Here is a 23,773-nt window from a genome sequence, read left to right on the forward strand (position 1 = left end):
AGGAAGTAAAGGAATGAAACTGAAGTCAACTATAGAAAACCCTGGTAGGCAAAAATCTTTGAATTCTTGGCAGATTACTTTTAGCTAGAGTTAACAAAACTTCAGTGATAGACATGCGATTTAAGATTCACATTAAAACTGATAAATGAGATCATTTATCATTGTACTTACTTAAGGTAGAAATCAATGATTACATCATTAAGAAACTCTCCTTCTTCTAAGCATTCCAGATCTTCATTAGTTACTCCTAATCCCCCTTTTGTAGGTGGTGGAGGATACACAATCAACCTTAAAAAGTAAAACTAAAGTTAAAACATACTGGTAGTGAAAATTCTAATATCAAAGAGATTTGTTATATAACACTAATAGGGCAATATATTCAATAACTAAAATGTACAGAGTAAAAGTACTTAACAGGATATAAGCAATTATATTTTCCTTTATTTTCACAAGGTACTAACAGTACTCTCATTATCTTTTCATTTCCAATCCCATGTGGGCTAGTATCACATTTGTCTAATCAATACCTTATACCTCACAATCAGTTATAATACCATCAAAGATATCTCTCTTCTGTACAATTTTTAACTTTCAACAAACTGATGTAATAAACCATAAAAGATTTTCCTATGCTCGACTTTCCAACTCTAAGTTGGAATCCCCAAGACTAATTCCTTTCTATTTAGAAGAGCCAAGAGTCAAAAACTATGTTCTCCTACTGGTGGCTAGTCCACAGCAACAGCTGAGCAATAAAGAAAGAACATGGGATCAGAGAAGGCAAGTTTCCTATAACAAAGTGCTTGTAATGTAAATCTTAAGAGAATATAAAGAAAACAAGTGATTATAACACAAGCAGAAAGAAGTAGAAAACAGATAACCACTAATTAGGCATCTTTTTTCTGGCACCTTCTCTAAAATCTCAGAAGTAAGGGCAGTTCTGAGTTTCTAGCTATAATCTTGGAATACACATGATGGTCCTCACTGCATGAATATAGTCAATAATAAAGGTATAATAATATGTACTTCTTAAACCAGAAAGATTCAAGAAGATGAAGTCATCTGCAATTGATTTAATCATGGCAAACAAAGCAAATAAAAATATGTGAAATTTTAAATGCTAATATGATAGTTACTATTTTATGGGCTAAATTTTCTATCCTGTTTTTTTATTTGTTGTTTGTTTGTTTGTTTAACAGAAACATACAGAGGAAGAGAAATCACTCTCAAATGCACAGACTCCCTGTTCTGCCTAGCCACCATGAGGAGACACATACAAGATAAAATACGAATAAAGTAGCAACTTCTGAAAAACAAGTTCTAATAAACTCCAAAGTACCTTAAGTTGAGGCACACTTCAGTTCAGTAACCCCACTTTTCCTACCATATATTCAGATATGGAATATATAAACATAAAAACCATACACTGCTACTCGGGCATTTTCAACAAATACTTCAATCTTACTCAGTTTGACATTTTGGTTACCATTTATGTCTTACTGACATAAAACTAAGTAAAATGGCACCAACTGTTTTCTTAATAAATTTTTTTAACTTTCTAAAAAATAAAAAAATTATTATTTCTATTACTAACCATCAGTGTAAGGGCAAAACTCAAACATTTAAAAAGGTAAACTATTGTCAAATCACTATGTTGTATACCTGAAACTAATGTAATATTTATTGTGTGTCAATTACACCTCAGTTAAAAAGAGAAAGGTAAACTACTTAAAATCAGCAATATGAATGAAAATTACTAACGTGTCCACCTATTACAAACAGGATATGACACACTACATACTTCTGAACAGGTCCAGTGTGCCTGACTTCTCGCCATTCTTCATCTGGATTAGACGTAATAGAAAGTGAGTAGCAACCACTACTTTGCTTCTGCAGGAAGGTGTAAGTTGGCTTGGCTGTATCTATATTTGAAGGCTGACAAAATGGCAAAGAAAAAGGTTTCCTTATAGATACATAAATATACATTATCTCTCAAAAGGATAAAGTCAAAACCTAGACTTTCAAGAGAAAACGTGACTAAAAGAAATCAGTATCAATGAGTTATATCTATACATTTAGAATTTCTCCAAAGATATCATGCAATCAAAAGAGTACTTTTGATCAAAAGATACTATACATACGGGGGCACCTGGGCGGCTCAGTTGGTTAAGCGTCCAACTCTTGATTTCAACTCAGGTCATGATCTCAGGGTCATGAGAGCGAGCCCTTTGTAGAGCTCCATGCTCAGCAGGGAGTCTGCTTGAGATTCTTTCTCTCCCTCTGCCCCTCCCCATACTCACATGCACTCTCTCTCTCAAATAAGTAAATAAATCTTTAAAAAAAAGATATTGTACATACAGTGGTCAAAGCTTAACTTGAAGTGTTACTTACAGATATGGGCTTTATAATTAAAGAAAACATGAAAACTTTTCAGTTCAAAATGAACAAAAGATATAACAGGTAGGACAAAATAAAATTTAAGAGACCAAAAGTTTATATTTGCCATAGACAAACTTTGAAAAACTTTTCTTTCCAGATGTATTTGGCAGAGATATACAAGCCTCTCCCAGATCCCCCCAATATTAACAGCTTGTATAACCACAGTTACAACTATCAAAACTAAGAAATTAACATTGGTATAATATTATAAACTAGACTTTATTCTGATATCACTAGTGTTTCCACTGATATCTTTTTTCTGTATGAGGATCCTACAATTCCTGTCTTTGTCTTTCATGACCTTGATATTTTCAAGAGTATTGGTCAGTTATTTTGTAACTGGGTTTGTCTGATACTTCTCATAATTAGATTGAGGTTACACAATATTGGGAAGAATACCAGAGAAGTCATGTACCCTTCTCAGTGCATGATGTGACTGTCTCTTATTCCTGGTGATGTCTGCCACATTTCTCCACTGTAAAGTTACTACTTTTCTTTTTATAATTAATAAATATTTTGGCTGAGAGACTTTTGAGAATATGCACATATCCTGTTTCTCCAAGTTCTCACCTATTGGTGGACCTTGCCTACAACAATCATTAACTATGGTGGCTTTGTATTTCTTATTCCTTTTACATTTATTAATCAAAATACTTTTCTAAGAAAGAATTGTCAATTATCCACCATCAGTATTTCTTTTTCATTCATTAATTCAGGTATTTATTTGTATTAATATAGATTTATGGGTATTTATTTTACTCTTTGGTAATAATCACATGTTATCATTACCTATTTTATTGATCCAACTGTTCTAGCTTTGGGGCGCTTGGCTGGCTCAGTTGGTGGAGCATGCAACTCTTGATCTCAGCGTTGAGTGTGAACCCCATATTGGGTGTCAAGTTTACTTTAAAATAAAATAAAATAAAAATAAAACTGTTCTAGCTTTGGTATTGGGAGTTCTTTCAGGTTGGCTCCTGTACCGTTCTGACAAAACATAGCATTTTTCACATCACTCTATTTTCAGTGAACAAATTTTTACAAAACCTCGCCAATTATATTAATCATACGCTAACCTGAGATACTGATTTCATCTTCATTTCTTCAGCAGCAACAGCAGGAAAAGAAAAAGTTGAAGCACAATAATAATGAATAAAAGAACTTTCTTTTGAAGAGAGGTTCTGAAATAAAGGAAGTGCCTGAACCCAAGATAATGGATAAGAAAGCTCTAATTCTCCATTGGTTGTACTTATTTCTGTCATAATATCTTTCAATTTCAATTCTTCTCTTTGTGAAATAGGACTGTGTAGCTCAAGGAAAATGAACTCACTGGATTTTGCTATAAAAGAAAAAAGAAACCAATTTTTATTAATAGTGTTATTTTTCAAGGGGATTATAATTAAAATAATTTAATTATTAATAACAGTATTTTGTATGTTAGTTAATAACCCAGGCAAATTAAATCCCAAAATAGGCCATTAGTAATAGCGATTCAAAAGTCACAAATTTTAACTCTTCCTGCATTAAAAGAGAAACTCTACAATAGTACTAGTTGCTGTATCTCTACTATCTGGCATTTGGTAGGTATTAGTAAACATATATTAATGAATTTATGAATAAATGAATGAATGATAACTAAGCATTTAAATATTTTTCTCTTGCCTCCTCCATTTATCAAATCTACCGAATAAAAAAGTATTCTGATCAAACACTTCCTTCAAAATCATTTTGTTTCATCAGTCATTTCAATAATGGTCTCAGATGACATTCACACCCCAACTTCCCTATTTAATCATGAATTTTCCCAATTAATTTGGAGTAGGACAGCAAAATAACCATAGTAGTCCTCCCTTATCCATGGTTTCATTATCCACAGTTACAGTCACCCATGGTCAACCACCGCAGTCCAGAAGATGATCTTCCTTCTGGCCTATTGCCATCAGGTCAATAGTAGGCTATCACTACATCAAAATGCCTACGTCATTCACCTCATTTCATCTTCTTACATCACCATCATTAAGAAAGGTAAGTACAGTGTAATAAGATATTTTGAGAAAGACCACATTCACGTAACTTTTTATTACAGTGTATTGTTATAATCATTCTATTTTATTCTTAGTTATTATTGTTAATCTCTTACTGTACCTAACATATATTAAATTTCATCATAGGTATGTATATATAGGGAAAAAACACAGTATATATAGAGTTCAGTACTATTTGTGGTTTCAGCCATCTGTTGGGGGGGGTCTTGGAACATATCCTTTATGGATAAAGGGAGAGACTACTATAATACTAAAGGTATAAAATTGAGTTTACTACTTACCACGTTTAAATGCAAGGGAGTACAGAGGGCAAGGTAGAGCGATCAAAGAGGTAAGAAAGAACCTTACTAATGTGATTTATGCAATTCTAAACTAGACTCTTTAGGAGTTGAAAACTAAGCAAAATTGGGAGATATTTAAGATACATTTAAATAGACCAGTTTGGGGAGCATTCTCCCAAAAGTATTCAATCCGGTCTTAGAAAAATGATATATTTAAGTAAAGTGAGTTTTTTTAAAAACTCAAGAATAATGTTGAAGGTAAAGACTTCTGTATTTTATTTAACACTGCCACTGATTAGCTGTCAGTATTCATTATGAAACAAGGGCAAGAAATTTGTACGAAAGATAGCCAAGGGTGGCAACTGATTTAAGGATAAAGTATTCCTTCTTTTTTAAAAGATAATTTCTCTTGGTTGAGTAAAATTATCAGAAGAAATTATGTAGAAAAAATAATTTATCTTGCATAACATTAAGGGTTAAAATTATTTTTAATCCAATGAACTTAATTTCAATTCAATGAAATAATTACATTCTATTAAATTACTTTAGAAGAAAACTATTTACATGACTTCTCAGGTTATTCCAAAATTTAGAAGTCATTTCATACTCACATTGCTGGCTTAATATGGAGTTTTCTAGTTGGGTCTGAATCTCTTGAAGATAATTTGCAGAGACCCAGAGGAACAGGATAGCATGACTCCTTTTACCGTGATCATCATCCTTATTTTTCCATAACCCAAACCTCTTTAAATGTGTGGTATCCACTAGCAATGAAACCTCATTCAAGGACACTAAAACCAAATAAAAAGATAACATTAGGAATAAAACACTTACATACTATATGACTCTTCTTTAATACACGATGTTTTTCAAAAAGAATGAATGGCAAAATTTTACAGAAGTATTATTTCCAGTGCAGAAAAAAAGCAAAGAAGAAGAAAGAAGATGACGACAATGACAACTATCTGATCTATCCAGAAAACTAAGCATAGTATAACTTAGAAAATTATATATTTCTATTTTGTCAATACCATCAACCAAGACCCCAAATGTTAACACAAACCAATTTATTCCTATGGTTCTTCTCCCAAAATATGTGCATTCCACTATAGAGACTAGCCACTATCAAAAGACTCTCAAAGATATTATGAGCTTTTGAATGGTCTAAGATAATATTTCTTATAAAATTCTTCCAGGTTTAAAAAAAATGAATAAATAAAATTCTTCCAGGCTTTACTTCTCAAAGCCTCCAGGTAATCCCTCAAAATTATGGGTCTTTCTCCTAGTAAGCTAAAAGAACCTTCTTTGAGGATTTTTTTTAAATACATATAAACACAGAAAACTAGTGTAAAGAAGTCCTGAAGGTCATCCAGTCCAACTTTAAGAAAATAAGCATCTGAACTAGGAATACAAGTTATCAGTTAAGTACAAACTCAAGAAGAATACCTATTTGAAACAAATCTCTTAATACTCCTTCCCCCCATTATCTCCTGGCACCTTGCTACTCAAAATCTAGTTCTCAGCCTGGGATCACATCAGAGCCTGTTAGAAACGCAGAACTGTACTCTAGATGTACTGAATCAGAATTTTGGGCTTACCAAAAAAAAAAAAAAAAAAAACACACAAAACACAAAAACCCCAAGTGATTCATATCACTCAAGCATTTTACAATAAGCATTCAAATACTTAACTAATCTTAATGTTCCCACGCTAGACATTCTATTCTGACTTTTTCTTATAATCAATTGATCCATTTTAAACATCTTGTCTTTATTTCTTTACTTTTTCCTCCTTTCATTCATTCTTTCCTTCCCTTATTCCATTTCTTCATGTTTTTCTTGCTCCTTTTCTGTATTTCTATTCCTCCTCTGTGCCTGTTTGCATGCTTGCCTGCCTACTTACACTATTTCACTGCTCCTTTTAAAAACATTTTACATAACTTCCTTCTCTTTCTAACTCTGTTTCTACCTTTTATTTATTGGCATTTTCCTGGATAATCCTTTTTAAAATCACTTCTATCTAGTGATCAATCTATATCTATCCATCTATCTATCACCTATCTATGGATCTATTTATGTTTTACATCTACTCCTCACATACCTATCTACCTTCCATATAGCTGTCACCATTCATCAATCCTATTTTACTGTAGTATTTTAACTGAGTTCTTTTTAGATTTCTTTCCCCACTATTCCACAATTGTACTTAATTTTCTTACTACCTCCTCCCTTCAAACGCTTCTTTCTATTTCTTACTCCCACATTCTTTATTTCTTTTGTATTTACTCTTTCCTACAGACTCATCACTTTAAACTTCTCTTTCTTTCCTCCTACTTCCTATCTTGGTCCCTTCCTTTTTCTTTTCTCTTTGATAGCTTTTTTCTCTCTTTTCAGTCCAATTCATTCACTGTCCTTTTCTTTCTCTATTCTTAACTTGCCTGTATCCTGCCTGTCTTCCTATCTTTCTTCTTACTTCCTTTCTTTACATCCTTCCTTCCTTCATCTCTTTATCTCTCCCTTCCTCTTTCCTTTTTCATTCCTCCTTCTCTCTCCTTCATCCTTCCATTCTTTCCTTACTTGTGTTTTTAAACGTTTTTCTTTTCATCACTCTTGTTTTCTTTCTTTGCATCTATTTCGTCCAGTCTTTCCTACTGGCTTGCCTTTTAAAGTCTGTTCTGTCTCTTCCTATCGCCATCTCTCTCTCTCTACCTAGCTATCCTACTTTATTTTACTGTCTTTTTTTTACATGGACTATGACTTTTCATTTTTCTCCAGCTTTACTGAGATACAATTATCATATAACACTGTGTAAGTTTAAGCTAACGTTAATTTGATACACTTATTTACTGCAAAACAATTACCATCGAAGCATTAGCTAACATCTCCTTAACTACCATTTCATTTTCAGGTTGAGAACATGTAGGATCAACTCTCGTAGCAATTTTCAAGTATATAATACAGTATTATTAACTGTAATCACTATTCTGTACATTATTCATCTTATACCTGGAAGTCTACACTCTCTGACCAACATCTTCCCAATTCCCCCATGTCCCAGCCCCTGGTAACCACCATGCTAGTCTCTGTTTCTGAGAATCAACTTTTTTAGATTGCACATATAAGCATATCATGCAATATTTGTCTTTCTCTGACTTTTCTCAAATAGTATAATGCCCTCAACGTCCATCTATGTTCTCACAAATAGCAAGATTACATTCTTTCTCAAGACTAATATTCCATTGTATATATAAATCACACTTTTATTCATCCATCAACAGACACTTAGGTGGTTTCCGTATTTTGGCTACTGTGTATAATGCGGGATGCATACATCTCTTCAATATCCTGTTTTCATTTCTTTTGGATACATATGCAGAAGTGGGATTGCTGGATCATATAGCAGTTCTAATTTTAATTTACTGAGGAATCTACAGAGCATTTTCCACAGGAACTACAGCAGTTTACAATATCACCGACAATGTACGAGGGTTCCCCTTTTCTCCAAATCCTTACCAACACTTGCTGATTTCTTGTCATTCTGATGATAGCCATTCTAACAGGTATGAGGGGATATCTCATTGTGGTTTTCATTGCATTTTTGTGATGATTAGTGATGGTGAGCATCTTTTTATGTGCTTATTCGCCATTTGTATGTCTTCTTTGGACAAAATGTGTATTCACTTCTTCTACCCAATTTTTAATCAGACTTTTGGTATTCAGTTTTCTGAGTTCTTTATATATTTTGGATACTGACCCTTTACTAGATATGTGGTTTGCAAATATTTTCTCCTATTCCACAGGATGCTTGTTCATTTTGCTGATGGTTTCCTTTGCTATGCAGAAGCTTTTCAGTTTGATGGTGCTCCACTTGTATATTTTAGTTTCTGCTGCCTCTGCTTTTAGAGTCAAATCCAAAAAAATCATTGCCAAGACTGATGGGAAAAAGCTTACCCCCTGTTTTTTTTTCTAAGAGTTTTATGGTTTCAGATCTTACATTTAAGGCTTTAATCCACTTTAAGTTGACTTTTGTATACAGTAAAGATGGGAGTCCAGTTTCATTCTTTTGCTTGTGGCTATCCAGCCTTCCCAACACCATTTATTGGGGAGACTATTCTTGCCCCATTGTATATACTTGGCTCCTTTGTTGAAAAGTAACTGACCACATATGCATGGGTTTACTTCTGGGGCTCTCAATTCTGTTCCACTGTTTTATGTGTCTGTTTTTATGCTAGTACAAAATTGTTTTGATTACTATAGCTTTGTAATATAGTCTGAAACCAGGAAGTGTGATGACTCCAGCCATGTTGTCAGGACTGTTATGGCTATTTGGGGTCTTTTGTTGTTCCAGACAGATTTTACAATTGTTTCTATTTCTATAAAAAATGTCATTGAAATTTTGATAGGTATTACAATGAATCTGCAGATCACTTTGGGTAGTATGGACATTTTAATAACATTAATTCTTCTAATCCATGGGCACTGTAACTCCTCCATTCCGAAAACTGTCAGTGAAACTGGCAGCAAAGACAAACAGACTAAATTACAAGAGTAAGAACCTTCAGAAACTCCTCAGCATTTCTTCCTCATGCACCTCACAGTCCCAAATAATTGATACTACTTCTGTGAAATCTAGACAATTACTACTAATCCAAATGTACCAACCATAATTTTCTTTAGAAAGACTGCTTCAAAAAGTTTCCCTTTTAAAAAAGGAGATTTAACACCATCATTAAGGAAAATATACCTCACTACCAAATTTTCCCCAATATTTGGTTTATTTTGTTACAGAACTATGGAAGAAACTGAAAGTGGGAGTTTGTCTATCATTTTTCCTAACCACTATTAGGGATCTTAGTAATAGAACCCTAATTTTATTAAGGAGGCAAGATACTTAGCTTTTAGAAACTCTATTTTCCTAGCTTCCTTTGCAAGTAGATGTGTGATCATATGACTATATTCTACCTAAGGAAATGTAAGTAGAAGAGGTTAGGTGGCATGCACATCCAAGTAGGCTCCTTAAAAAGGCAAGAGATAGGTGGTATGTATGATTTTTACCATTTTTCCCCTTCCTCCTGCTTTCTACCTAGAACACAAACATGATGACCGAAATATAAGCAGCCAGTTGTCCATGAGACAAACTTAAGGATGAAAGTCCTATGTCAGGAATGACACAGTAAAAAAACAAAAGAGACTGGGCCTCTGAAGACCAAACAAAATCATATCAGCCCTGTTTAGCCTACCTCTGGATTTCTTCTTCGTGAAGGAAAAATAAATTATTTTCTTTAAGTCACAGCCAAACATAATTAATAGCTAATATAAATATGAAAACTAATATTTCCCTCAGCTACTGTAGAAAAAGAATAAGCATTTAGACTTCTACATTCCTCATCTATTAAAACCTTTCATAAGCATGCCTTGTTTTTAGAAGATTTTTATGGGGCGCCTGGGTGGCTCAGTCTGTAAAGTGTCTGACTTTGGCTCAGGGTCATGATCTCAGGGGTCCTGAGATGGAGCCCCGTGTTGGGCTCTGCACTCAGCAGGGAATCTGCTTGTGCCTCTCCCTCTCCCTCTGCCTCCTCCCCACATTCATGCTCTGAAAAAAGAGAAAGACAAATACCACATGATTACTTACATGTAAAATTAAAAAACAAACAAACAAACCACAAGCTCATGGATATAGAGATCAGATTACTGGTTGCCAAAAGCAGGGGGTGGGTGGGCCAAATGGGTAAAGGGGACAAAAGTACAAACTTACAGTTACAAATAAGTCACGGCGATATAATCTACAACATGGTGACTACAGCTACTAATACTGTATTACACATGTGAAAGTCACTAAGTGGGATCTTAAAAGTCATCAATCACCACCATAGGGAAAAAAAACCTTTTGCAACTATGTATGGGGAAAGATGTTAACTAGACATACAGTAGGTATCATCGTGCAATATATACAAATAAATCATTATGTTGTATATCTAAAACCAGTGCTCACTTCGGCAGCACATATACTATACCTAAAACCAATATCATGTTACATGTTGATTATACCTCAATTAAAAGAAAATATGGGAGGAGTGTTGTTACATAGGTATTTTACTATAGATTACTGTACTTTCTTTTAGGAAATTATTATTTTCTTTTAAATCACAGGTCTTTGTTTCTTCTAAATGGTTCATGTTACATTATTCCATAATAACTTATTAAAATATCCTAATTAGGAATATCAATATATTTATTCTGTGCCTTGCCTATACATTCTTACTACTTATAGTAGCTTCCTAATTACTAGATTATCATAATATATAGTTGTGGATTCTGCACATGGCTATGCGGGGAGTCCAATTAAAGTTACTTTGATCACATCTTCAGTCTTAGAACAGAAGCTTCCTCTCTTCCCTAGTCAACTTGTGAAGTGCTATCTGTGTCTATTTTTCTTCCTCATTCTTTTCATAATTCATTCTCTACAGAGACTATTCTCTATTGCTTCTTATTTGTCTTCTTAGTGTCATTATTATTCTGAAAGGATTTTAGTTGGGGAGAAAATAAGAAAATGGTCTGAGTCTCTGCATATTGCAGGTACAGTTTCCAATCTACTTTGCCCTACTCAGATAAGAAATGGTATAAAAAAATTTCTCCTAACCTCTATACAAAACCATTTTACAAGTTTGTGGGCAACATTATAAATTTTCCTTACAGTTCCTATTTTCATCATTTCATCACACTAAAATCTTGCTATCAAAACTTTATGTCTGCTACTTTGAGTCCCTTAATATTACTGCTCATTAAAACAATAGTTATAAAATATATTAAAATAGTCTTATAAAATATTTTAACTCCTTTTAAAGCTGCTAAAAAAAGTGTTAACTTGAAATACATTATTAATCGTAGTTTTACTTAATTTCTATACTGGAAAAAACTGTGGAAAGTTGGCTGCAGAAAGATTTCAGAGTTTTTGCTATTTTATGTTCAAAATTACAGTGAAAAGAAATCATAAGACAATGACAGCTTACCTTGAAATGGGATCTTAACGTACTTTGTCGTGAACTAAAGGAAATATAAAAAAGCAAAAAATGAGTTACCACTCAATATAAATTACTATTCAAAATTTTCAGTTCTTTTTCTTTTTCAAACCACAAGCATGTATTCAAAGTCTATACTAAAAGTTCTCAAGGGGCGCCTGGCTTGCTCAGTCCATAGAGCATGCAACTCTTGATCTTGGGGTTGTGAGTTTGAGCCCCATGTTAGGTGTAGAAATAAGTTTAAATTTTATTTTAAAATAATTTTCAAAAAAAAGTGCTCAAGCTTTTTATCAATAAACCAAGAAAATGTCTCACTGTAAAGACTTAGTTGGAGTTTTTCTGGTAAAAACCTAATTTTATGGGCGCCTGGGTGGCTCAGATGGTTAAGCGTCTGCCTTCGGCTCAGGTCACGATCCCAGAGTCCTGGGATCGAGTCCCACATCGGGCTCCCTGCTCCTTGGGAGCCTGCTTCTCCCTCTGCCTCGCTCTCTCTCTCTGTCTCTCATGAGTAAATAAATAAAATCTTTAAATAAATAAATAAATAAATAAATAAAGACCTAATTTTATGGAAGAACCCTGTGCATGTAATTTAACTCTCAATATGCTCATTTATAAAAACCAGTAAGACTTTACTTAATATGTTTTTCAAAAATGTTTCCTGAATATTTGTGGAAGAAATAAGACAAAGTCCCAAGAAACTGCCAAGAGAACCCCAAGGTGTCAGTGACTTTGGTAAATAAACCACAAAACGGGGTTTGATTCTTGGCTTTGTTAACATTCCTAGCATTCATCTTTCCATGTTACAAATTCCCTTCTGACTGAAGATGCAGCAAAGTTTTTGTTCTTTCTCTTCCTTCTGTGCCAGGACACTAATTTTCTCTAGGAATCTTCTGTATACATCTGACCTTAAGTGTTGCTTTTATAACAAACTCTCAAGGTCATGGAGCACCTAAAATCTTAAATGTTCCACCTAAAATAGGCTCTTAAATTCATTTTTCCACTAATATCAAATGAATTCATGGCTATTTATTTATTCTTCAGTTAGGTTTCTCTTTTGATCAATACATTTATGAAATTGTTTACCAAATCAGTAGTATAGTCTGTGAGCACAAAACAAAATTAAAAACAATCTTGGTACATGGGTACCTAAATTAACTACCAACAGAATTCCAAATAAGTAGCAAACAATGTCCACTGAAATCACAGGTTTATTGTGACTCATTTCTTCTTCTAGTTTAAAAATTATTTCATATTGTAGTTTCACAAATATAAAATTGGTATTTCAGAGTATAAAGCAGCCACTAAAGCAAAATTCAGGCAAAAGGCCATATGAGTTAAAAGCTGAGCTTGGGGTTCAAATCCTGTCTCTACCACTTATACAAAACAGTAAGTAGGTAAATTTAGGTTACTTACTGAGCCTCTATCAGCTTTAGATAAGAGCCTTAATCAAAAGGAACTATTATCACTAGACACTACCATCTGATTAAGTATATTATCTAGTTTAGTTTAATCAAATACACCTTATCATTCTGTCACTTTCACACAACTGCTATATATATTTGGTGTATATTTTCCCTTGCCAAATTCTGACATATTTCACCAGGTCTTTAATCTCATAAAATATATCTTAGCAAATATAAATAATTAGTTACAGAAAATGAATATAAGGATTTTGCTTTTGAGATTTTATAGACATTACTACAAAATTATGAACTAGAAGTAGTGAATCTATATATCTTAGGCTCTACTTTGTCATTATTCTCTCATTCTTCCACAATAAGCATTCTTGTCCTTTATCAAATCTTTCAGCATGGCAAGGATCTGATAATCATTTATACCTTTGTATGATGACTAAGCCAACACGTAACCTCTCCCAAAAGCAGAGTCTTATTCCCAGCAAAAATTTAATTCCCAGTTGGGAAAATAAGACAGATATTTTTGTGAGAGTAAGATAAACCCAGTTGTCTGAAATCATACCATACCTATTTTATAACTTCTTACAATAGCCAGTACAGTTCTCTAAACACAATGTGTATTTAATAAACATTTGTCCTACTATCAACAAAGCTGAGAAACAAAAAATGAAGTGTTCACATGTATTGCAGCATTCTCTACATTAAAAAAATAATAGTAGTAAAGGTCCAACTATAAGAAAATGAGCTCTACTTTATGTAAATAGTTTCCCAACATAGATATTTTTCTAGTTTAGCTAAAATGTAACTATCATGAGAGTGAGAAGGGTATCTCTAGTTAATCTACAATAACACACTAGTAGAGACTCATTAAACATCTGGAAAATGACTGAGTTTACTTCTCTTATTTACTCCCCCACAAAAAAGTTCTTTAATTTCTAAGTTACAAAGCATTATGAACTGTGTCTGAAAAAAGAATATTTAAAAAGTCTTTTGAATCCTTGAAAGTTTTAAGACTTTTACCTTTTTCTTTCCCCTTTTCATGTTATTCATTACTTTTAAATTTTAAAATTGGGCGCCTGGGTGGCTCAGTTGGTTAAGCGACTGCCTTCGGCTCAGGTCATGATCCTGGAGTCCCGGGATCGAGTCCCACATCGGGCTCCCTGCTCAGCAGGGAGTCTGCTTCTCCCTCTGACCCTCTTCCCTCTCGTGCTCTCTATCTCTCTCATTCTGTGTCTCTCAAATAAATAAATAAAATTTTTAAAAAATAAATAAATAAATAAATTTTAAAATTGCTTATGCTCTCTCCTTAGTAACATACTGTTTTAATATTTACAGAATTCCTCAGCCTTTCTTCATATACATATATTTTACCTGTATATATTTGCTTTGATTTACTAAATCGCTTTCCTTTAATTAGACAATTAAGTTTTCATTTCAATTGGAAGTGTTCCAACAAAGGTGAAACAAATTTTAAAAACCTACTTTATGATATTTATTGAATATTTGCACTCCCCTACTACTTGTAATGGCAAATACTGGGACAACCAAAATGTTCCAACAGTCAGGAATTAAGGACAACCCAAATACTCCAAAATAGATACGTGAACTAACTTAGTATAATAATGTAAGTTATAAAAGAGCATATATGTCATATACTTTTGATTTAAACATATATGTGTATCTAATATGAAGAATATGGAATGATATACACTGTAGAGTTAATGTCAAATGTTTCTGGATAAGTAAGATTACAGATATTCTTTAAATTGTTTCTTAAAATAGTTTCCTTACTCAATTGTAATTTTTTGTTTGGTCTTATTTTTTTGCCCATAACAAGTCCACCTAACCATAATACACAATTAATATATTAACTAATGAAAACCCATTGCTGAATGTTTATGTTGTATTTTCCTCCCCTGACTACTAAATTATTATTATATTTATATTATCCAATTTTTTACCATTACAAACTAAACAGAAAAAAAATGATTAAACTCAATTTAAAATAAAAAAGTAAAATGGGAGGGGCAGGGGGGAAAGATCATAAAAAATGAATGAAATTCCTTAAAGAAAAAAATTGTAAAATCATCCCAGGCATGCCAAAATCATTAATATCTAAAAACTACTGATCAGAGAATATTAAACAAAATTGTTCTTGTGTTTTCAATCAAAGCAATTTTAACTATATCACAAGCTACCACTATTTGTAGATCCCAGATTTTGCTGGATTTATACATGAAATTAGGCCATACTCCTGCAGAGTCACCACGTAAACATCTACTTTATGTCTTAAATCATATGCTGTCTTCTCTGTGAAGTCTTCCCGTATTCCTCCAGATATTCCCATATACACCCTTCTTGTACATATTTCCATTCTGCATTTTATCATAATGTAAATCATGTGTCTGTCTTTTCCATTAGACTACAAGTTCCATGAAAGGAGAGAGTGTGTCTTACGATTTTATTTTTCCCTGCCCTACCCCTAACACAGTGGCATACTAATAAAACTTTTGGGAGAATATGTGAGTTATAATCTGACATGGCTAATGCAATTCAACTAACATTTGAAGTGCCTATTTAGGATTGAACCATTTATGGAAGGTGTAAAAGCGAATAAAAGCATGGCTCTTCACCACAAGATGCTTTAGGCAAAAATATAAACAATTATAAACCCATAAAATAAATCTTACAAGAGATGTACAAACAAAGTGCTATAAGTACACAGTTACTTCTGGCTAGAAAGGAGAAATCAGGAAAGGTTTCCTAGAAAAGGATATATTTCAGATAAGCCTTAAAAGATGGTTAGAATTAAAAAAAAAAAAAGATGGTTAGAATTTTAACAGGCAGAAATAGTAAGAAAATATAGAGAACTGAGTAAAATCCAGTCTAGGAACTACTCCTGGAGATCTTTAAAGAAATTTAGGTATTTGAAGAATTCAGTTTACAATCTAAACCAGCAAAATAAGATTTCTTCTTTTTGCTCTCAACTATACCCTGAATAAAAATTGACTTTACCACCAAGTAAGTTTAAGAGCCCAAAGAATATCAGTACTACATATGATTTTTTTTCATACATGATCTTCATTAGAATAGTCAGATCAAAGATATAATTTTAGGATATCCCCTGTGATTTTAGGATTCCCCCCCAATTAAAGACATGTCTCAAAGTAGGTATAATGACATATTCAAAGTGTCCCATATAAAATTAATCTCAATTCTATTGTCATTTGTACTTAAAAAAAAGAATCTGTAAATTCCTTGTCCATAATCCAAAACTGAAAAAACAAAAACACAAACAAATTATACTTACTGTAACACAACCTTTAGAAGCTCCTTTTATTTTACCAATATAAACAGAAGTAAATATAAAATCCAGTTGTAGATCCATCTCATTACTAGGTATAATACAGGAAATGTTTTCCATGACAGGATTATATGGACATAATTCAGATGAAGCCTAACAAGGAATAAATTATAAAATGCATATAACCCTAAGTATTACACAAATGCTGACAATGATTTTCATAGTCAAATATTTCTTTAAATTGCTATTAATGAATTTGTGAAGGATTTTATACTGTTCTTATTGTGAAATAGTTACTAGATTTTTTTTCTTAAAAAGCATGATTTACCTTGATAAAATTAATAGTTGAATCCTAAATTAATGACATAGGCCTAAGCTCTAGAAATATATCTTCCTCTGCATCAAAGCCATGATTTCAAATTTAATATTCCCTAATAGGTTTTATTCATTTTTAGCTCAACAGAAATAAATTAAGATTTATATAGTGCCTTAGTTTAAAATGAGTTTCTAAATACATTATCTCTTAATCACCACAAGCACCCCGTGAGGTAGTTTGGGGTTTTTTTTTTTTCCATTTCATAAGTAAAACCAATAGATATTTGGATAGGTTAAGTGATTTGCCGAAGGTCATGAAGTTAGTGTGAAGCGAAGTTAAGTCAAATCCAGGTTTCTATCCCCAGGTCAAGGGTTATTTCAACCATCCCCAGGTCAAGGGTTATTTCAACCACATAGAATTGCTTCATAAACCAAGATGATGCTCTTAGGTAATGCACTTGAAGTGCCTAAGAACCATCTGCTCTATCAAATCTGTTTTACTCTATGTTTTATGTCTGAAAATAGCCAACCAGTTACCTAAAACCTCAAAAATCATCCACTTCCACTCAAACACTACTGAACTCATGCTTTTAAATTACAATACACTACCAAGAAGTATTAGCAGCCACTGTTTCCTACATCTCTTCCGAATTTTAAACTGCTTTCAAATGACTTTTTCAACTACATATTTGCCTAGCCTTTGTACATTATCCTCTTTAACCCTAACATCACTAACGACCAAATAAATTACCACTAGAGCAACTATGCATGTGTACTCACTCTCCTTCTACCTCTAGAAAATGTGATTAATCCTCATCTGAAACATATGTAGTACTCATTATTCTTAACCCAGTTCACAGTGCCATTTATCTACTTTATAAAAAGTCTTTATCATTCTCATCTTTTATTGCTCACTCTAATATTCTTCTTATCCCTTAAAGTATAGGTAACAAATAAACTATAGGGATTCTAATCAGTCAGACAAATAACTGTGTGTGTTTTAAGTGATAAAATGAGAAGATGAGATAAAAAGAATTTCTTATTGGGGCCTCATATTTTGCAAAGACTAAACTAAGTGCCCCTAAAAATGGCCAACCCATGTTTCTCATAACTTCATTTAAAACTGGAAACAAGGAAAGGTGTGGAGATGTTAAGGTATGCTGCCCTATGCTGCCCTTAGTAGGTCTTCACATTATTTTCTGCTTAGGTTGTAGTCATATTCCATCAGTTCTACAAAAAATGTTATTTTCTTATAAATAAGATCATTTCATACTGCATTATCAACTTATATGCTACCAAGGAAACTATAATTCATTGAGAAGTTTGAACTCATTATCAATAATGACATGGTTTTCATTACAAATACAATTAAGCCATCAAGTAAGCTACTGGCCCAATCAAGCAAAAATAGTTACTAAGGTGCTAAGGTGATCTCTATATAGAGCACCAATGCAATAAAAACACCAGCAAAACAATGATCAGACCACCAGACTTTTTTATAGAACTGACCCAATTCTTCATAACACCTTAAAGAGTAACAGCCTCTGACATTATTAAAAAATAAACCAACAAAAGTTTCACCATAATTCTACACTGGTGGTTACTGATAATCATTTCTTTATAATAGGATAATAAGAGGCTGATAATAAGAATACTGACAATAATTGATTTGAACCTCACTTCAGAGCTATACTTTTTAAAGTACTATGTCAAAACACAACTGGCTGACATTAAACTGAGACACTTCCATTTATTATTTTCTGTAAGAAGGAAAAGACAAAGGACTTACCAAACTGCTAAGTTTGTGACACTATTCTAAATGCTTTCATATGTTACTTCATTTAATACTCAAAATAATCTTGTGAGGTAGGTATTATCACCCTCATTTAACATATGAGTTAACTCAGGCTTAAAGAAGTGACTTGCCCAAATGACAGAGCCGGGATTTGAACACAGGTCTGTAATCTCCAGAAACCATGTTCTTTTCCCTACATCATGCTGCCTTAATTGCATGTGAGGAAAAGGAATAATTCCAAGTAGCCACACTACTGGAAGACCAGACAGATAAATACCGGAAACTTTAATTCTAGGAAATGTTTTGATAAAGTAGTTAAATGTCCAATGAGAATCATTTTTTAAAAAAAGAAAATAGTATTCAAGTCATAGAATATTTAGACTGAAAAAAATATAAATGACCAAAAAAAAGAAATAATTCTTTCACTTCAATAAAGACAATTACATTATTTCCTTCAAACTAATATGAAAATTATCTCAAAATTCAACTAGGAAAATTTGTAATTTTTATTATAATATTCTGCTTGATGAAAGAAAGAGTCATTAATCAATAGTGTATATTTCACTGTTAATTATGAGAAAGCAGAAACAAATTACCTGTACAGATTCACATGTAATCAATGGTAGTTCTGACAATGCTGATTCAGAAGTACTCTCCTTTTCATTAGTGATGACATGGTCTTGCTTAGGCTGTAATTTAAGAATATCTGAACTTTTATGTTCAACAGGTCCTTCTTCATCACTGGAAACAACAACTAAAAAGGAAAAATTATTTTTTAAATGTGTCACAATAATCACACATCAAAAAGAAAAAGAAAACTTTCTGATTCATGCAATATACTTTTAATAATCCCATGAAAATTTAATCATCTAACTTTGTCCAACTCAGAAACTGGACTATCATTATCTGATTTATACTAGTTATATATAATATTTCCATATCAGTGCTATTATTTATCAGTTACCTGCAACCTTACCTTCTGGAGGATGAAGACATTTAAAAATGAATAAAGTCATGAGAACTTAGGAACAAATTCTAGCTAGAATAATAAAAATGTATTGTGTCATCACTCTAAATTGTACTTAAAAAAAATTAAGTTTAAGATTAAAATTTAAAAAAATAAATTATAGTTGCCTCCAGGAGGAAGCAGTGGATGCCTGAGAAGATGTGGGAGACTATTCACTGTATATCCTTTAAAACCTTTTTTTGTACCATGTGAGTGTATCAAATACTTGAACATTAATTAAATCAAAATTAATGACAATTATTATATAGCACTTAAACTCCACACTTCAGCTTCATCAACCAAAATGTCAATAATAATGATCCTTCAGAATCCTTTTAAAAACTACTGAGATGAGGGACTCCTGGGTGGCTCAGTTGGTTCAGTGCCCGACTACTGGTTTTGGCTCGGGTCATGATCTTTTGGGTCATGGTATTGAGCCCCTCCATGGCCTCCATGCTCAGTGGGGAGTCTGCTGTAAGATTCTCTCCCTCTGCCCCTCCCCCAAACAAGCATGTTCTCTCTCTCTGAAATAAATAAATAAATCTTTAAAAAAAAACTACTGGGATGAATTACAGTTCACAATTCTAAAAAAATTTAAAAAAAAACCCTGCTTCCAAGTAATCTATTGTTTACCTAAATCATTATTACAAAATTTATGAACAAAGTCCCAAAACCCCAAGTTTTCTTTTTCTAAAGTTAATATATTCCACAGTGATGTCATAAACAGCTATTGCCTCAGCAAAATTTGAGAGGAGAAACAGAACTAAGTAAAGCAGAGAAAATTAAAAAACATTATTATCCTACTGTTACTTACTTGGTTCAACTGATATCAAAGACTGGTTCCCCTCACTGTGTTCACTTACAGCAGGCTTTTCTATTACATTCACCTCATTCTTGTCCTTCTCTAGCAGAGGAGAATTCCCCACAGTATCAGTGGAAACAGAGCTCTCAAAAGTTTCAGTGGTTGAACAGTCAGAGGTACTTTTGGTAGCAGCACTCAAAGCCAACTCCTGACTATTAAGTGAGGATAGTTTAGCAATATCGCTTTCTATAGGTTCAGGTGTAATTTCTTCAAGCACTTTTGAGTCTTGATGATAGTTTTCACTTGACTTTTTAAATTCAGCAGATGCTGTTGAGTCATTTTCTTGTTTTTTCTGAACATAAATGCATACAGAAAATTAGCATTAGTTAAATTTGGCTAAAGAATTTTTTTAAAGTTTAAATTCCTAAAGAAGAATATAAAAGTAAAAATATTATATCATTTCTATAAATACAGGGATAGAAAACTACACAATTATACTGTATTACTCTTGCTAGGGTCTCCCAAGTAAAAAGAATCTGATCTGTCCAATCAGACACCCAAATATTTTTTTAAAAAGGCTGCAATGTGGAAACCCCATATTTACAAGTGGTTCAGGTGGTTTCCCACAACCTAAGTCAACTTTAGAGTAAGAAGAAGTTTTTTTTTACAGTTTTATTTTGTAAAAGTAATGAGGCCAAATGACGTCATGTGACTTTATTAACAAAAGCAAAAAATTAAAAACTTAAAGAGGATAACAATTTGAAAAACTATGAAATCAATCACTGACTTCACATCTCTGTTACCATTTAAATCTAAACCATGTTTATAACTCAAAGCTACTGAAAAGTCCTAAAAGGCCTGTGAATTAAAGGAGTAAAAAATTCTCTTTACTTTTATTAACTGTACACTAAGTTTTGAAAATAGGTAGTATGTGCATGAAGTATGGTAATTCTTCACTTTCAACAGATTCCCTAAACCCGAGGTAGAGAGTCTTAAAGAAGTTGGTAAGTAAATTACTACTGATAAAAGAAATCTGGTAATAATTTTACACAGCATATGAAAAAGCAATTGACTGGACAATATGAATAGAGTATTAATAATATCTGGTTAAAATAAGGGAAAATAAAAGAGAACAAGTCCAATGGATATATACCAAAGTAAGGAGTGCTATCAGAGAAGGAGCATTTTTAACTTTTTTACTTGTTCATAACATTTGAAATTTGTTCCAAAAGCTATATTACTAAAAAACTTTTATTTTTTAAAAATCAAACAGAGAATCAAAAAAATAGGCAAACGAAAGAAACCTAATGATAAAAGCAGACAGTTATAAGAATATCATTTGGCCTCAGTAAATTCATTTTTATCATAGAATAAATAATTTCATGATATCTAAATACCTCTACTTACTATCTGTTCTGCTGATTCATACAACGCAGAAGAAGAATTATGAGAATCAGGTAAATTACTTCTAAGTCTTTTCATTCTCTTCCTGGAAGTCAGAGCGGGTTCCATTTTTGAATCAGAAAATGTATCATCCTTATTTCTGCTCCCTTCTTCAAGATGATCACGACCCCTGCTTCCACTACTGAGGTCTTAAAAAACAAGAGAAACATAAATATGGCCAAAAAGTACAAAAAGAATCCCTTTTAGAAGAGCTCAAATAAACATCATCAAAATGGCTGTACAACTTCCAAAACTAATCTAAAAAAAAGTTCACTGTTACATTCTCATACTGACATGGATGAATATAAAGAAATACCCTATTTTAAGTTGCATACACAAAGCAAATGTTCATTCACAATAAATGAGAAAATATATAAATAGAGAGTATTCTTTAGTAACCAAAGCAAAGCAAATTGTTTTTCCTTTTCCTATAATTACATTTGATTATAATACAAAAAGAACAGGGAGTGTTAATAAAATTTGGAAAATTCACATTTTAAAATGTCCTGATAATTCACTGTGATTCTAGAAATTAGTTGTCTTTTTAAAATTTAAGTGGTATATACATGTATGTATTTTTTAAGTGAAAAGAGACAATAATTATGAGTATTAATCACTGCTCTTTTAAAAGGAGCCAAAGGACGCCGGGGTGGCTCAGTTGGTTTGGCTCAGGTCATGTCCTAGGATCGAGTCCCGCATCTGACTCCTTACTCGTCAGGGAGCCTGCTTCTCCCTCTGCCTGCCACTCCCCCTGCTTGTTTTCTCTTTCTTGGACAAATAAATAAATAAAAGCTTTCAATGAATGAATGAATGAATGAATGAATGAATGAATAAATAAATAAATAAATAAATAAATAAATAAATAAAGCGAGCCAAAATACTTTACCTCAGCAGCAGACTATAATATGTGATCATTCACAAAGCTATCAATTTGGTTCAGTTTGTTTCTTCTTTTTAAAAATCAAGATCTCATTTTAAGTATCCAATAAATCTACTCCCCTACAGATAAAGAAATGTTCCCTTTTTTAAATCAACAAAGCATTATTTGAAACCCATGTCAATTACTAAAAATGCTTAGTATTTCAGTTATCAAATATATGTACTATACAAAATCACCTTCCAAAAGGTTCTACCTAATTAACTGAAGGTTATCCTGAATTATATTGCTTTCTGATCTACATTAAGTACCAACTCAAAGTTTATGTAAACAAAATCCCAAAGCAGCTTCCTTGAATTCATAACTTGTAATTCATGTAACACTTACTGGCCTGACCTCTTCATTCACTCAAAGTTCTTCAGTACTACCCACCTTCTCTTCAAACTATTCTTGCCCTTATTCTTGCTTCATAGGCACCTAATAACTAACATTCATAATATCTCTTTGTCATTCCTTAAAAGGCAGGCATTGGGACAGGATTGAGGGCAAAATTCCAAGACGGTCAACAGTCTTCCAATTTCCAAAGAAAATACTCTTTATCCCCCAGAAAAATAAAATCTCCCCCAAATCATCAACATAGTATTTTGAACAACACGATGGCTTTTTTTTTTTTTTGGTAACTTTGTAAACCGGATAGTCAAATACAATTTCTACATGTAAGTGCTATGTCAAATTACAATTTCTAAACATAAATACTATAGCAAAAAGACTCAGGAAAGGAAAGGGGCTTGAGAAAAACCCTATTATACAGGAGTTTTCCCTCAAACAGTTTATTTACTATTCACACATCAGCCAAGACTATCTCATGGAAAACAAGAATAAATTTATTAGACAGAGCTTACCATTATAAAAATAGGATTCTACCTACATAATATATACAATTTAATGCACAAATTTTACTAGTATATAAAATTAAAGAAGTGACAAATTCTTATAAACAAAAGAATATTAAATATTTACAATACAGGGGTGCCTGGGT

The 23,773-nt window shown here is 32.6% G+C and overlaps 1 protein-coding gene across 7 annotated transcripts in view; it reads right to left on the reverse strand.

Annotated features, from left to right (window-relative positions):
• The window catches only part of SENP7 (SUMO specific peptidase 7), a 134,673-nt gene that overhangs the window by 19,056 nt on the left and 91,844 nt on the right, over positions 1-23,773 (reverse strand). For all 7 annotated transcript variants that reach the window (XM_073892733.1, XM_073892731.1, XM_025873460.2 and 4 more), the window contains 9 exons: positions 21,822-22,006; positions 20,427-20,766; positions 19,203-19,360; positions 16,503-16,649; positions 11,769-11,802; positions 5,371-5,550; positions 3,510-3,772; positions 1,799-1,932; positions 172-288 (listed from right to left, as the gene is read on the reverse strand). In XM_073892733.1, the coding sequence (XP_073748834.1) occupies positions 172-288; positions 1,799-1,932; positions 3,510-3,772; positions 5,371-5,550; positions 11,769-11,802; positions 16,503-16,649; positions 19,203-19,360; positions 20,427-20,766; positions 21,822-22,006 (1,558 nt within the window). The remainder of the gene's footprint in view (positions 1-171; positions 289-1,798; positions 1,933-3,509; positions 3,773-5,370; positions 5,551-11,768; positions 11,803-16,502; positions 16,650-19,202; positions 19,361-20,426; positions 20,767-21,821; positions 22,007-23,773) is intronic.

The sequence above is a fragment of the Callorhinus ursinus genome, unplaced genomic scaffold (assembly GCF_003265705.2).
Source record: "Callorhinus ursinus isolate GAN/ISIS: 27379988/994484 unplaced genomic scaffold, GSC_fseal_2.0 scaffold1, whole genome shotgun sequence".
In the NCBI taxonomy this organism is placed as follows: Eukaryota; Metazoa; Chordata; class Mammalia; order Carnivora; family Otariidae; genus Callorhinus; species Callorhinus ursinus.